This window comes from Penaeus japonicus, unplaced genomic scaffold, assembly GCF_977035675.1.
Source record: "Penaeus japonicus unplaced genomic scaffold, GWHDUDI00000001_assembly GWHDUDI00000032, whole genome shotgun sequence".
Lineage (NCBI taxonomy): Eukaryota > Metazoa > Arthropoda > Malacostraca > Decapoda > Penaeidae > Penaeus > Penaeus japonicus.
The window spans coordinates 703,704-718,703 of record NW_028234434.1 but is presented as its reverse complement, the minus strand read 5'-3'; the positions used below and the strand labels follow the sequence as shown (position 1 = coordinate 718,703).

The 15,000-nt window shown below is 47.4% G+C and overlaps 2 protein-coding genes across 2 annotated transcripts; both read left to right on the top strand.

The window, feature by feature from the left end:
• The first annotated feature begins 4,911 nt into the window (after window positions 1-4,911).
• LOC147467935 (uncharacterized) lies at window positions 4,912-6,355 on the top strand. The gene has a single exon (XM_086556147.1). The coding sequence runs from the start codon at window positions 4,912-4,914 to the stop codon at window positions 6,343-6,345; it is 1,434 nt and encodes a 477-aa protein (XP_086412273.1). The 3' UTR covers window positions 6,346-6,355.
• Window positions 6,356-10,953: 4,598 nt separating this feature from the next.
• LOC147467934 (uncharacterized) lies at window positions 10,954-13,606 on the top strand. Its single transcript, XM_086556255.1, has one exon. It carries the CDS (start codon window positions 11,119-11,121, stop codon window positions 12,706-12,708), a length of 1,590 nt encoding a protein of 529 aa, XP_086412381.1. The 5' UTR covers window positions 10,954-11,118; the 3' UTR covers window positions 12,709-13,606.
• Window positions 13,607-15,000: the final 1,394 nt, after the last annotated feature.

Sequence of the window (15,000 nt, the reverse complement as noted above, 5' to 3'; positions counted from 1 at the left end):
ACACTCCCTTGAGGAACTCCACTAAGGAGGCTTATCGGCTCTCCAAGATGTTCCCCAAGCCTGATTTGAGCCGATCTGCCGTTTAGGAAGCTGCAGAGAGTTTTTGTCATGATGTCTGGCAGCTGAATGTCTATCAGACGATGTTTTAGACCATCGTGCCAGACTTTGTCAAAGGCTTTTGAGACGTCTCTTAGTATTATATTACACTGTTGTTTGTCAGCTAGTGTGTTTGCAATTTGTTCATAGGCAATTGCAATTGCAGCTGTTGTACCTTTGCTCTGTCTAAATCCATATTGGTTGTCATTGAGGAAGCTTCCGTCTTCCATATATGTGAGCAGCCTCTTGTTTATGATCTTTTCCAGTACTTTCCCAGGTATTTCGAGGAGTGAGATTGGTCTGAAATTCTCTACTCTATTGGGTGATTTTCCTGGCTTAGGGATGAGGCAAATTATTGCTTGCTTGAATATTTTGGGGAAGTAGCCTGACGACAGACTGGCATTGAATATGTTGGTCAGTTTTGATATCATGTTAGCTGGGAGATGAGTGATATCTGTTTTCTTTATCTTGCTTTTGCCTGGGGCTTTGTTTTTCATTTTTATTAGTACTGACTTGACATCATCATTTGTTATTGGAGCTGTCAGGAGATTTTCGCCAGACAGTCTATTTGTATTGATGTTGGGATATGGCGTCAGTTTGTTTGGAAACCGTGCAAGATCTCTTTGTATGGTTTCTTCAAACTGTGTGTTGAAATGCTGGTTCTCTTCATCTGTTATTTTGAAGGCTTTCGTCCAATATTTGTTATGGATCTTTTCTTTCTTTACGGCATCGTAAATTTTATTATTTTGTGCATCATATATATATGGAGAGTGGGTGCTGTTATTTCCCATCAGTCTGTTTAGTTTACTCCAAAATATTGCTGGGTCTTTCGTATATTTAGTCAGTTCTCTAGTTAATCTTCCCCAGTTTTCTTGTGCCAGCTCTTTTGTTTGTTCTCTAATTACCATTTGTAGCAGCCTATATTGACGTCTTGTATTTTGGTTCCAGCCATGCCTTTCAGCTTGTAATTTGAGAATCTGATATTCTCGTTTGCTGTTGTTGAGTTGCGCATTGGTCCGATGGTGCGGGATTGTGCGGTATTGTTTGTTTGGTATGCTTTGTTCTTTTGCGGATGTTATTTCATTGAACCAAGCTGCGGTGGCCTTATCTATCTCCTCATAGCCTTTGTTTTGCAATGTCATTGTGGGGGTGTTGCTGAGTATGTTGCGGTACTTCTCCCAGTCAGCATTCCTGTAATCTGTTCGTGGTGGCGTCTGTACCATTATCGGTGACGTGGATAGCGTGAACTGAATTGGAAGGTGATCGCTGGTTGATGCATCTCCTGGTGTTGCGAGCGTGCTCAGTGTGCCATACTTATTGGCAATGATGATATCTGGTGTTGTGGCACTGTTGTTGGTTATAAAAGTTGGGAAATGAGGCCCAATTATCACTGCTTGCCCGTGGTTCACGTGCCTGGCAAGTCTGTTGCCTACTTGGTTATTGTCATTGTTGCCCAGGATGTTGTGGCGAGCATTTAGATCTCCCAGTAGGTACATTGGCTTATTAGTTCTTAAAAGCCGTGTGATGTCAGCCTCGGGCATATGCGGTCTTCTTGGGGAAGATAGGCTGTTGCTATTATTATTGGACCTATGTTGGTGTCAACTTCGATACTCAGGAATTCCGATTGGAAATCGTCAGTTACTCTGTGTTTGATGTTTCTTTTCACTGCAATTGCGACTCCGTCACTTAGCTCGCCTGTTTTATTGCTCTGGTAGATGTTGTATGGGTATATTTTGATTCGATCTGTTTCTTTCATGCCGTGGCTGTTGATTAAGATAATATCTGGATCGAATATTCTGTACATATTTGATAGTTCATTGGCTCTTTCTTTACTCCAGTGTAAGACGTTGTGCTGTATGATTCTTAGCCTTGTCATATCAGGGTTTCTTTTTAATGCTCTCTTCTGGTCTATCCCTAGTTTCTTCGAACCCGTTTCTCACTTTATTTATGTTCCTTCTTTCTTCTATCATGCCAGGTGTTACCTCAATATCTCCCTGTCTCAGATGTTTTAGGATCTTCATGTCCTGCTCTGGCGAGTGGTATGCAGGGTTGCTGTACGTATATTTGATTGTTCCTTTTCGGATTTCGTCTCCGAGTGACTTGCGACTGCTTTGTTGGTATTTTTTGATGTCATACGCATACAGTCGGAGGCCGAGCACTGACGGTTCTGATGGTATACCATCCGGGAGTGTTTTTGTAGCTTGCTCAGCAGGGAGAGCTGCTGCTTGGGTTGTCTGGCTTTTTTGTTTTGTTTGTTTCCTCACCATCTGTGGCGACGATTTTTGTTTGGCTGCGAGGTAGGTTGGTTGTATTGGAGGCAGGTATGATAGTTGTTGTTGTTGTGGTTGTGTGTGACCACTTGCTATTATTTCGTGCTCCTCCATATCTTCGGGTTCACTGAGGAGTCGGTCATGCTGGTCCAGAGCTTGGAAGTGAGATTGTAAGCTCTCCTGGGATGAGGCAGCTTCCCTGCTTATGTGGGGGTGAGGTTGAGGGGGAGCGATGACCTTCAGGATGCCTGCTGAGTCTGCATCGGATTCCAGTGTCACCTCTGGTAAGCCTGCTCTCCTTAGTCCCCTGTTAGCAACCTTGTTGTAATCGCTGCCAGGTTCTTTTAGACAGGTTAAATGAGCATTGATGAGGACTGTGAGGATCTCAAGAGATGTGTTGTTTGGCAGTTGTATTACTGGTTGTGGTGACATGGGCGTGGATTGTTTTAGTGAGCTTATTATTGTCTCTTTTGTTGTCGACAGGGTCTGGTTCACTGCTGCCTTGGCTACTGCGCTATAGGTTTTGTTTTCCATTGCTATCGCCCTTTCGTTTTTCTTTACTTCTGTCTCTTTTATTATTTTCTGTCTTTCTGGACACTTATTTGCTAGTGTGCGATGGCTCCCTCCACATCTGAGACATTTCTTGTTGCTGTTGTTGCATTCAGTGTAAGTGTGCCCAGTTTCTCCACACTCGGAGCAGTATTTGTTTTGTTTGTTTGGGCACTTGCTTTTGTTATGAGTGTATTCATAACAATGCATACACTGATTAATGGCTGTAAATCTTTCGAACTCGATTTGCCTTGGCGTAATCGAGAACGAAAATATTCTCAGGCCTGTTTCCTTCACTTTATTAGCGTTGTTGATTGTGTTGAGCCTTACTTTCACGTAGTTCACGTTCGTCATGACATACACGTGTTCTACCTTCAGGTGGTTGTTTGTTCGCTCGATTTCTGTAGCGATCTCTGTGGGGTCTTTTTTCATAATGCTCTCGTCGACGCCTTTAAGAACTAGCGTATGTTTGGCTCGTTTATCTGGGGACATAACAGGGTGGCAGTCCTTCGTTTGCAGTTCTCTCTTGGTGACTTCGTCGAAGATCTTGCTCTCATCGTTTTCTGATTCGACTTGTGCAATGTAACCATCTTGGCTGGCGTGGAGTCGTGTCAGAATGATATCGTTGTTACAGAGGATCCTGGAGATCTCTAACCTGAGTTGCTCAGTTAGAGTCCCCCTGACTTTGAGGCGTACACGAGGCATAGTTACATATTACAATACAATACAAAATAAAAATGCAAATGAAAAAATCCTGCCTAAGCTCGGCAATAAACAGGGTGAGTACAAATCCCCCCAGCAGAAGCTTGGTATCTGCCAGTCGAAGAGATGATCAGCCCTTTATGCCAAGCTGCCCTTTTCAGGGACCTATTCCTACCCCTACTCACTAGCAGTTGGAGACTTATGGAGGCCTCCCGTGTCCCTAGCCTGCGCCCCCCCTCCTACCTGGCGGTGTGACGCAAATCCGTCACGTGCCAGGGGAATCGTGGCTCGACACGTGGAAGCACTCCCTGGTCCCAAGCCTGCTACAAGGGGAACTGGGGCTGCGCTCCTTGGCAGGACGAATGAAGGGGATGTCACCCCCGCAGGTCCTTCCAAGTGCCCGGAAGAGAGAAGTGGTGAGAAGGAGAAAAAGCGAACAAAAAGTCGGCTCCTGCAACTTGTATCACCTGTCAACGGTGTGCTGACGGGCGCCGAGGATGGGTGATACAAGTTACAAGGGTAGTGTTCTGGGGTAAAGGGCACTAACTGCCAGAGAAGGCCTGGCCAGGGTCGCGGCAAACCGCGGTTACCTGGCGGAGCTCTCTTGGCTGTAAGCTTATCAAAGAATATCAGGTGGTTATAATGATAACCTATATCAGCAACAGGTGAGACTGCAGGTGATTGCCAGGTGATGGTTGTCACTGTCACCCACTTAGGATGAGTGTCTCGCCGGTAAGGGAGGCAGGTGCGACAGGTGAGGTCTGCTTAATTGTCACCCACTTGGGATGAATTTTCGCAGGTAAGGGAGGCAGGTGTGTCAGGTGAGGTCGGCATAAATGTCACCCTCTTAGAGTGACCTGACTCCGCGAGCGTCGCGGGAGGTACAGATGGGCTGCTTGCTGCTGCCCTGTTGTAGTCTTCCTCCTTGAGATTCAAAAAGTCCTCCTCTGATGTCCTCCTCGTCCTCGTTCTTCTCAGATGTCCTCCTCAAATTGCCGCGCCCCTAAGCCCTGAATTTATAGCAGAGCGGCCGGTCCCCAGCGGCGCGGCGTGTGGCTGCCAGACCCTCGTTTGACTCCGCCCCTTTCCACTGTGTAAACAAGGCCAGAGCTACGACACCTTTGATGACAGGTAACGATAAGATTCGGCTGTCACGTGGCCTTATCGTGCAACAGTGGTAAGTAAAGACAGAAGCAAGCAAGTTGACAAGTTCCGTGACCTGACTTTTTGCCGTTAACAAGGCGGGGGCTTGCTTGTGTTTGCACGGCGGTCAGTCGAGATAAGCGCGCCTTTGATGCCGCCGCCTCGCCGCTACAGAGACGGAGGTGACGCGCTACAATACCTGGTGGGGCGGATGCCCTCACCTGAAACGAAGGCTAAATGTACGATCGTGGCAAAAAAGATCGACAGGACAATCCTGCCACGATCGTGCGAAGCCATCCAGGCCGAGGTAGCGAAAATGAACGATGTCAATGTCCTCGATGTTTACAAACCGCCCGAGTCACGAATCGTAAAGATTCGATGCTCGGCGCCAGAGGAAGCACAGAAGCTTTTGACTCGTGGGATCGTGATGTTTAATACGTCCGTCCCAACTTACAATATAGAGCCTGAGTGCTTTGTTCAGGTAGATCAATGCTTGAAGTGTTACAGACTTGATCACCTTAAACATACATGTAAATATGAGCAGAGATGCAGCAGGTGCGGTGACATTGGCCACTTCTTTGCTACCTGTAGCAAAGAAACCAAGTGCTGCAATTGCGGGGGGCAACACGTCGCTGTTAGCGGGTCTTGCCCAAAGAGAAAAGACATAATTAAGACGAAAAGACAAACACTTAAACAAAACAAAAACACGACGACATACGCAGCAATCACAAAACCCTTGCAAACAAGTACACCTACCACAAACAAAACAAACATCCCCTCAGGTACCACAATGCCTGTACCTCACTTCCCCCACACCTCACTTACACCTAACAACAACCCAAAACTACAAACCATACTACACGTTGCTTTAATAGCAGCCAAATACAACGCCACACAATTCAGCAAAATACTCCCCATCATGTTACAGAAAAACGGTTTCCCCAGCATTGTGATCCCTGAGGAGATCTTTACAGACGAAAACCTATACATTCCACAGTATGCACAAACAAACACAAACACTGAGGTCAGAGAGGCGACCATGACATCACCTCAGCCCTCTACCTCACACACACAGCTACACACCCCCAAACCACAACGCAAACAAAAACAAACTGAACAAGAAAACACTACAAAAACATCCGAGCACAAACGCAAACATACTTCGCCACTAAACATGCACCAGAAGAAAGACCGAAAAGACCCGATGCTCCCGGAGCCCGCGGCTCCCCGGGTCCACGATAACACCATCGTGGACTCCGACAGTAGCAGTGGCTGCCTCGAGATCGATCTCGCTCCCGAGAACGATCTCGGGGAAGCCCTTTTGCCTGCCCCCCTTCTGGGGGCGGCAACAGTTCTCCCTGACAGGGGAACACTCGGGGGACGCGGAAGTATCGGGAATTGGTCCGCCGATTCCCGGGAATTCCGGGTCTCCCCCTCCCAGGAGTCCCTTCCTGACCCGGCCGAGCTCGCGCCCGGCAAAGAGGGCGAGACGTCTCCCACGGGAGACACTCGTCCTCGCTCTCATCGATTCCGGGAGCAACAAACACCTTTCAAGGTCAAGCCTAACATCGCTCACTCTCCTTGATTGGTATGCTAACAGTCGTTCAAGCGAATGTAAGATCGTTTTTTGCTATTAGAAATCTTTTTTACGATTTTCTAGATCGGGAACGTCCTGACGTCGTTCTTTTAAATTCCACCTCTATTACTAACTCCTATGCTATTAAATACTTCGGCTACACGTCAAGACAATCACGAGACGGATTGTTTGTAGGGTCATGCATTCTCGTAAAATCCACCATCCATCACGAGTTCATTTCACCTCCATTCATTCATCAAGATTTCATGGCTGTAAAGCTATTCACCCAGCAAGGCCCTATAATGATTTCTACTGCCTATATCAGACCTAATTCAAATTTACCTTTAGCAGATTTTAATAAGCTTTTTAGCTTCACAAATCTCCCAGTTTTCTTTGCCGGCGACCTGAACGCTAATCACCACGCCTTTCACCACACAAGCAACAACGAACACGGTAGGCAGCTCTTGTCTATTTTCCAAACAAAAACACTGCACTACATAGGACCCGACTTCTTCACGTCATACACAGGCAGAGGCAAGGGCCGCCCTGATCTCGTTTTCGGGAACAGAGCGGCACTTGCCTTCCACACACACGTACAACCAGGTCCGAACATCGGGTCGGACCACATACCTGTCATCATTAAGCTTTCCACATCACCTATACAAAACAAAGAAACTCGGTCATTCCGGTATAAACAAGCAAACTGGGACGAATTTAAAAATTACCTTTCAGCAGAAGATTTTGATTTTGAGCTTAATGGGGAAAATACCCACGAAATAGATAGGCACTGGAATCATCTCTTTGCGTGGATATCAGCTGCTATGCTGCACTCCATACCAAGGGAGCACTATAAAACACGCAAATCATTTCATCCCTCTGAGAGAACAAAACGTCTCCTGACCTGCTACAGAAATCGTTTTATTCAAAATTTGCATCGATTACATCGAGTCCGGTGGGACCTCTCTATCCTCAGAAACCATGTCATAGATAGTTTTGATAATGACCGCAAAATTCATTGGGAAAATTTAATTAAAGAAACAGAAGGTATGAGAGTTCGCAATCCACGGGAATTTTGGCAGAAGATCCGCCAACTTCGCGGCAGTAACTTTCCCCCTTTTAGTCACCTCATCAAGGATAATAATATTATTTCGGATCCCGTGGATGTAATTAAAATTTTTCACGACCACTGGCAATCTGTATTCTATCCACATCAACCCCACCCCCTTTTTAATGAACATTTTCAAACCATCACCACCTGGAGCAATAACAACAGGATAGAAACAGAACCAGAACAGATTATCCACCTGGATAATCTGGACGACACATGCGAACTCAGTGCTCCCATCTTGCTGGAGGAGATTAAACAAATAATAATGAGGTTTCCTCGAAAAGCTCCAGGCTCCTCTCAGATCGGACGTGACGTGTTAATTCACCTTCCCGACAATGTTTTACGTGCTATGACGTACCTTTATAACACTTCATTAGCCTCTGGCTACTATCCCTCACCTTTCAAAACTGCTTTGGTGGCCCTTATCCCTAAGCCACAAAAGGACCTTACCGACCCGAAGAATTACCGCCCTATTAGCTTACTAGAGACGTTAGGTAAAATCTTTGAAAAAGTTATTAATTCCCGACTAAGGCGGTATCTTGACGATCACGACATGTTCTCTTCCAAACAATTTGGTTTTCGCTCCCATCGCTCGACGCAAGACGCACTGAACTTACTGACGTCTTATTGTGTAAACAATAAGGACAGACAATTAAAGACAGTCCTCGTGACTAAAGATGTGGAGCGAGCCTTCGACACGGTCTGGCATGCTGGCCTGAAGTACAAACTGTGCACTAAATTCAACTTTCCTCTGTGCACCAAGAGGCTGTTATGCAGCTTCTTGGATGACCGTAAACTTAAATTAAAATTCAAAGGCAAAATTTCGGCCACCATTGATATGCACGCGGGCGTACCTCAGGGCAGCATACTCAGCCCAACACTATACATTTTATACACAAATGACCTTCCCGACCCCATATTCCCCGATTCATTGACGTTACTTTACGCTGACGACTGTACTCACCTGGCCAGACATGATTCGTTGACAGGTGTCGTCCGACGAATCAACGACGAGCTTGACATCGTCTCGAGATGGGAACACAAATGGCTTATCAAAACTAACTCGACAAAAACAAAAGTCCTCTTTATAAACCCAAGACACAATCCTCCTTACGATCCCATACACTTAAACTCTTTCGACAGACTACAAGCACCGCTCCAAACCACACGCTCTTGCACCGTGCTCGGTGTAACTTTCGATTATATGCTTCGTTTTCACAATCATATTAACGTAAAAGCCGCGTTGGCTAGAAAGAGCTTACAATCGCTTCTTCGATTCCGATGTGCTGCCCCGCGAACCAAGCTGCACCTGCTCAAAACACTCATACTTCCACTCCTCACATACTCTCCACTCACACTTACACTCGCTGCACACACAAACAAACGCAAACTTCAAGTAATACTGAACAAAGCACTCCGTTGGATCTATAGTGTGAGCTGGGACGAATTCGTGTTATCATCACGATTGCACGAGCGGGCATCTGTGCCTCCTCTTAACATCCGTTGGCGCAGGCAGGTGTGTAAACAGCTGGACACACTTCGTGCATTTTCGCCCGACTGGATCGAGCGACTCGACGCCTTCCGCCAGGGGAGGAGGAGCGGTCTAGGCCGTGATCTCTTTTCTTTGGACTGGTCGGAGGACGTGGAGCCAGTCTTCTAGCTTGGCAGCACACTTTCACCTTTGTTTACTTCTCACACTTCCTTCTGTCTTTCTCACCTTCCCCCCTCCCCCCATCCTTACGTTTTTTAAGTTTGTTTTTATCGTTTGCGAGTCCAAACGCACCACACGGTAAACATTGGCAACTGTCGTGGGTGAGGGAGCATCTGCGGCCCGTGATTGGCTGGCCTCGGGTGCCGCGTCGGGACTTTTTCCCTCGTGGAATTATTCCCGACGTGGCAACTGAGGCTCGCTACCTGCGGACCTCAGGTGTGTACTCGCTCGCGACTTTGTTTACGTCGCCAATGTTTACCTTGTTCGCTCACCTCGCCTTTTATTTACCTTTTTACTCGTCGCTTTCGACGTTTTAGTTGCGTTATTTTTTAGTTCATTTTATCAGTTCATGTTTTAGTTTGTGCTTTTTAAGTTCATTTTATTAGTTCTTTTATTCTCGTTTATGTTACTTAGTTTTTCGTTTGTATTTTATGTTTTTTAACTTTTAGTTCGTTTTAATTATTTAAGGTTTTTAGTTGTTGTTGTCCTGGGAGCCCTACCCTCCTACCCTACCCCCACCCTCACCCGCCACCCAACCTCTCCCACTCTCCTCTCTATCACCCCCACCCCCACCCTCACCCCTCTATGAGTTACTGTACTTCGACCTCACCCCCATCTCATTATCCTCTCGTGCCGTGAGTGACCCACATCCTAATCCTTACCTCACATCTCACTGGTTTCGGATTTCCGTCACGTGACACCTGCCGCTTGCACCCGTGCCATGACCGCGGCTCCTTTAACGGAAGGAGTGAACAACTCGCGAGCCGGGGAGGAGGTGTCACGGCCAGTGTTGATAATCCCGACGTGGTGACGAGCGCCAGAGCACATCACCCCGGAAGTCCTGCCGCCGACGAGGAGAAATCCTCGCTCGACGCGGGCGGGGGGGATAGCCTCTCGCGCTCGCACTCGTGCTTCATCCTCTGTCTCGAAGGTTAGCCGAGGGAACCACGGTAGTCGCGGCCGAAGGGCTGCGCACGGTGGTTCCGCAGATGGCGCCCGAGAGACCGCCTCCACACCTTCCCCTCCACCCTCGTTAGCCGAGTACACCTCTTACCTGGCCGGGCCCGCTCGCGCGGCTCACCTGGCCAGGTAAACAGTGTGTACAGATGGCGCGGGGCTTCCTCCCCCGACCTTTTCCCCCTTTCCACCGCCCTGTCAGCTATCTCCCCAACTATTACCCTGCGTGCTGGGTCAAGCCCCGGCTCTTTCTCTCTCACTATTATCATCTTTCTCTCCCCCCCCTTTATCCTTCCCCTATCCCGTCTTCCATCCCCCCGGCAACGGGTCTTCCCTTCAAGTTGATGATGATGATGCAATTTTATCATCCTCGAGCTATGGTATCATGGGTCACATGATCAAATTAGCATATTCTGGGGGGCCCATCTCCTGTGAGGTGGCCCTCCAGAAAATCTTCACCATCACAGAGGTTGCCGTTACTCACTGCATTAAAGTTCATAATGGTTACAAGGTTGTTGTTCCTAGGCAAGAACAGCTGACTCCCTTCCTGACGACCGATGGCCAGAGGGCTCTCTGGACCTTCTTTAGATCCAAGGTTTTTTAGTTGTTGTAAGCGGATTATTCGTAGAAGAGATTTGACACTCGCTGATCCTCCGCTAACAGCCTGACCTGGCCCTTGGTGGTATCCCTGGATACTCGCCAATACCTGCCTGCAGCTAGCGAATTATTTACCTGTTCAGAGAACACGTAAATAATTCGCGACGCACTGTGTAGTGGATTGTCTTACTGCGAGGGATCCGGTCAGGCATATAAGGGTTATTATACCCGCCTGACAGGGCCTTGTGCCTGCCCGGCCCTAACACACAAAGACGGTTCAACTTCACAGTGTGCTTTGAACTTTCTGATTCCACAACCGCATCTTACCAAGTCCTGTCATTTTGATTAGCTTTGCTAGCCTCCATCCCCCCTTTTTTCCCATCATCCATCATCCTCGAGCTATGGTATCATGGGTCACATGATCAAATTAGCATATTCTGGGGGGCCCATCTCCTGTGAGGTGGCCCTCCAGAAAATCTTCACCATAACAGAGGTAGCCGTAACTCACTGCATTAAAGTTCACAATGGTTACAAGGTTGTTGTTGCTAGGCAAGAACAGCTGACTCCCTTCCTGACGACCGATGGCCAGAGGAAACTCGCGGCCGCAGGCTTTAAGCCTCTTCCTTCTCCCGAGACCAAGGCAAAGTGTACGGTCGTGGCAAAGAAGGTCGATAAGACCATCTTACCACGATCGGCCGAGTCTATTCAGGCCGAGGTTTCAGCCATGAATGACGTCACTGTGGTGGATGTCTACAAGCCACCCGAGTCCCGGATCGTGAAGATCCGATGCTCTGCGCCCGAGGAGGCACAGAAACTCCTATCTCGTGGGATCGTGATGTTCCACACATCCGTCCCCCCTTACAACATAGAACCTGAGTGTTTTATTCAGGTTGACCAGTGTCTGAAGTGCTACAGATACAATCACCTCAAACACACCTGTACTCTCGAAGCCAGGTGCAGTCGCTGTGGCGAAGAAGGTCACTTCTTTGCCAATTGCAACAAGCCCACCAAATGTTGCAATTGTGGTGGACAGCACGTCGCCGTCAGCGGGTCTTGCCCCACACGAAAAGAAATCATCAAAAATAAACGACAAGCACTAAAAACACAAAACAATAACACAACATACGCAACAGCAACACGACCCTTACAAACATCCACTCCCTCCAGAACACAAACAAACACCGCGATTCCCTCGGGAAGAGCTATGCCGCCCCAGCCTCACTTCCCTCAGACAAACACCTTCACTCCAAACACCGACCCGAAAATACAAGCTATACTCCATGTGGCCTTGATTGCCGCCAGATACAACGCCAAAAAATTCGCAAACATCGTCCCTATACTCCTACAGAAAAACGGTTTCCCGAGCATAGTAATTCCCGAGGAGATCTTCGAACACGAGAACCTATACATACCTGAAGTTCACACACAAACAAACACAAACACAGATAGAGTGGCGCCCACTTCACAGCCACAGCCCTCTACCTCTCACGAACAACAGCCACTCCCACAACGTAAACAACGAGAAACTAAACATGAAAAAACTACCCTTAACACACCTGAACAGAAACGCAAACAAATCTCACCACTAAACAAACACACCAAAAAAGACAGAAAAGACCCGTCGCTCCCGGCCTCCGGGGTCCACGACAACACCATCCTGTCGGACTCCTCCAACAGCAGCATCGATGTCGAGCACGTTGACGTGCACGACATGGGTGCTGCTGCGTGTCCCGCCCCCCTGGCAGGGGCGGGACCAGTTCTCCCTGACAGGGGAACACTCGGGGAACGCGGGAGCATCGGGAATTGGTCCGCCGATTCCCGAGACTTCCGCGTCTCCCACTCTCAGGAGTCACTTCCTGACCCTGGCGAGCTCGCCAGAGTAGCCCACCTGGGCAAGGGTGCCGAGCTGTCGCCCCACGGGCGCGCTCGCTCCCGCTCTCGCTTCCGGGAGCCACAGACGCCATACAAGGTGAAGCCTAAGACCGTTCACTCTCCTTGATTGGTATGCTGACGATCGTACAAGCGAATGTAAGGTCATTTTTTAACATCCGGAACATTTTTTACGAGTTTTTAGAACAGGAAAGTCCCGATGTTGTTCTTTTAAACTCTACCTCTATTACTAACTCCTATGCTATTAAACACTTCGGCTACACATCGAGACAATCACAAGACGGCTTGTATACAGGGTCCTGTATTCTCATAAAATCCACCCTCCATTTCGAGTTCATCTCACCGCCATTCATTCATCCTGACTTCATGGCTGTAAAGCTATTCACGCAACAAGGCCCTGTAATGATTGCCACTGCTTATATCAGACCTAATTCAAATTTACCTCTTGCCGATTTTAACAAGCTATTTAGCTATAATAACCTCCCAGTTTTCTTTGCCGGTGACATCAACGCAGCACATCACGCCTTCCACCACACAAACAACAACGCACACGGTAGACAGCTCTTGTCTATTTTCCAAACAAAAACACTGCACTACATCGGACCCGACTTCCACACCGTATATACAAGCAGAGGTAAGGGTCGTCCTGATCTCGTTTTCGGGAACAGGGCGGCACTCGCCTACCACTCACACATACAACCTGGCCCGAACATCGGTTCGGACCACATACCCATGATTATCAAACTTTCTATGTCACCTATACAAAACAAAGAAACACCGTCATTCCGGTACAAAAAAGCAAACTGGGACGATTTCAAATCATTTTTAGAAGCAGAAGATTTTGATTTTAACCTTGATGGGGAAAATTCCCTCGAAATAAATAGGCATTGGCATCATCTCTTCTCATGGATTTCTGCTGCCATGCTTCGCTCCATCCCCAGGGAGCGATACAAGGACAGAATATCCTTTCATCCTTCTGAGAGAACAAAGCGTCTTCTGACCTGCTTTAGGACTCGTTTCATTCATAATTTAAATAGTCTGCACCGAGTGAGGTGGGACCTCACTATCCTACGAAACCACGTCATCGATAGTTTTGATAACGACCGCAAAATTTTTTGGCATAATTTAATTACTAAAGTAGAATCAACGAGAGTTCGCAATCCACGGGAATTTTGGCAGAAGATCCGCCAATTAAAAGGTAGTAATTTCCCTCCCTTCAATCACCTCCTCAAGGACAACATTCAATATTCAGATCCCGTGGATGTTATTAAAATTTTTCATGATCACTGGAAAACTGTATTCTATCCTCATCAGCCTATCCCCTTTGCAAACGATAACGTAAATTTAATTAACACCTGGAGCCAGAACAACAGGATAGAAACAGAACCAGAGCAGATTATCCACCTGGGTAATCTGGACGACACGTGCGAACTCAGTGCTCCCATTTTGCTGGAGGAGGTAAAACAAATCATTAAGAGAACACCTCGAAAAGCTCCAGGCTCCTCACAGATAGGACGAGACGTATTAATTAATCTTCCCGACAACGTTTTACGAGCTATGACGCACCTGTACAATACTTCATTAGCCTCTGGCTACTATCCCTCACCTTTCAAAACTGCTTTGGTGGCCCTAATCCCTAAGCCACAAAAAGACTTATCTGACCCCAAGAATTACCGCCCAATTAGTCTACTCGAGACATTAGGTAAAATTTTTGAAAAGATCATAAATTCCCGACTAAGGCGGTATCTTGAAGACAATGACTTACTTTCTTCAAAACAATTTGGCTTTCGCTCCCATCGCTCGACGCAAGACGTACTGAACATACTGACGTCTTATTGTGTAAACAATAAGGACAGACATTTGAAGACAGTCCTCGTGACAAAAGATGTGGAGCGAGCCTTCGACACGGTCTGGCATGCTGGCCTGAAGTACAAGCTGTGCACTAAATTAATTTCCCAGTGTGCACCAAGAGGCTGTTATGCAGCTTCTTGGATGATAGAAAGCTTAAGTTAAAATTCAAAGGTAACATTTCGGATACCATTTGCATGCACGCAGGTGTACCTCAGGGCAGCATAATCAGCCCCACACTATACATCTTATACACAAATGACCTCCCCGACCCCATTTACCCCGATTCACTGACGCTTCTTTACGCTGACGACTGTACGCAATTAGCTAGACATGTTTCGCTGCCCGGTGTCGTCCGGCGAATTAATGACGAGCTCGACAAAGTCTCGAAATGGGAGTACAAGTGGCTTATCAAAACTAACGCGACAAAGACAAAAGTCCTCTTTATAAACCCTCGACACAATCCTCCATACGATCACATATACTTAAACTCCTTCGACAGACAACAAGCACCTCTCGCAACCACTCTCTCCTGCACTGTACTCGGTGTAAA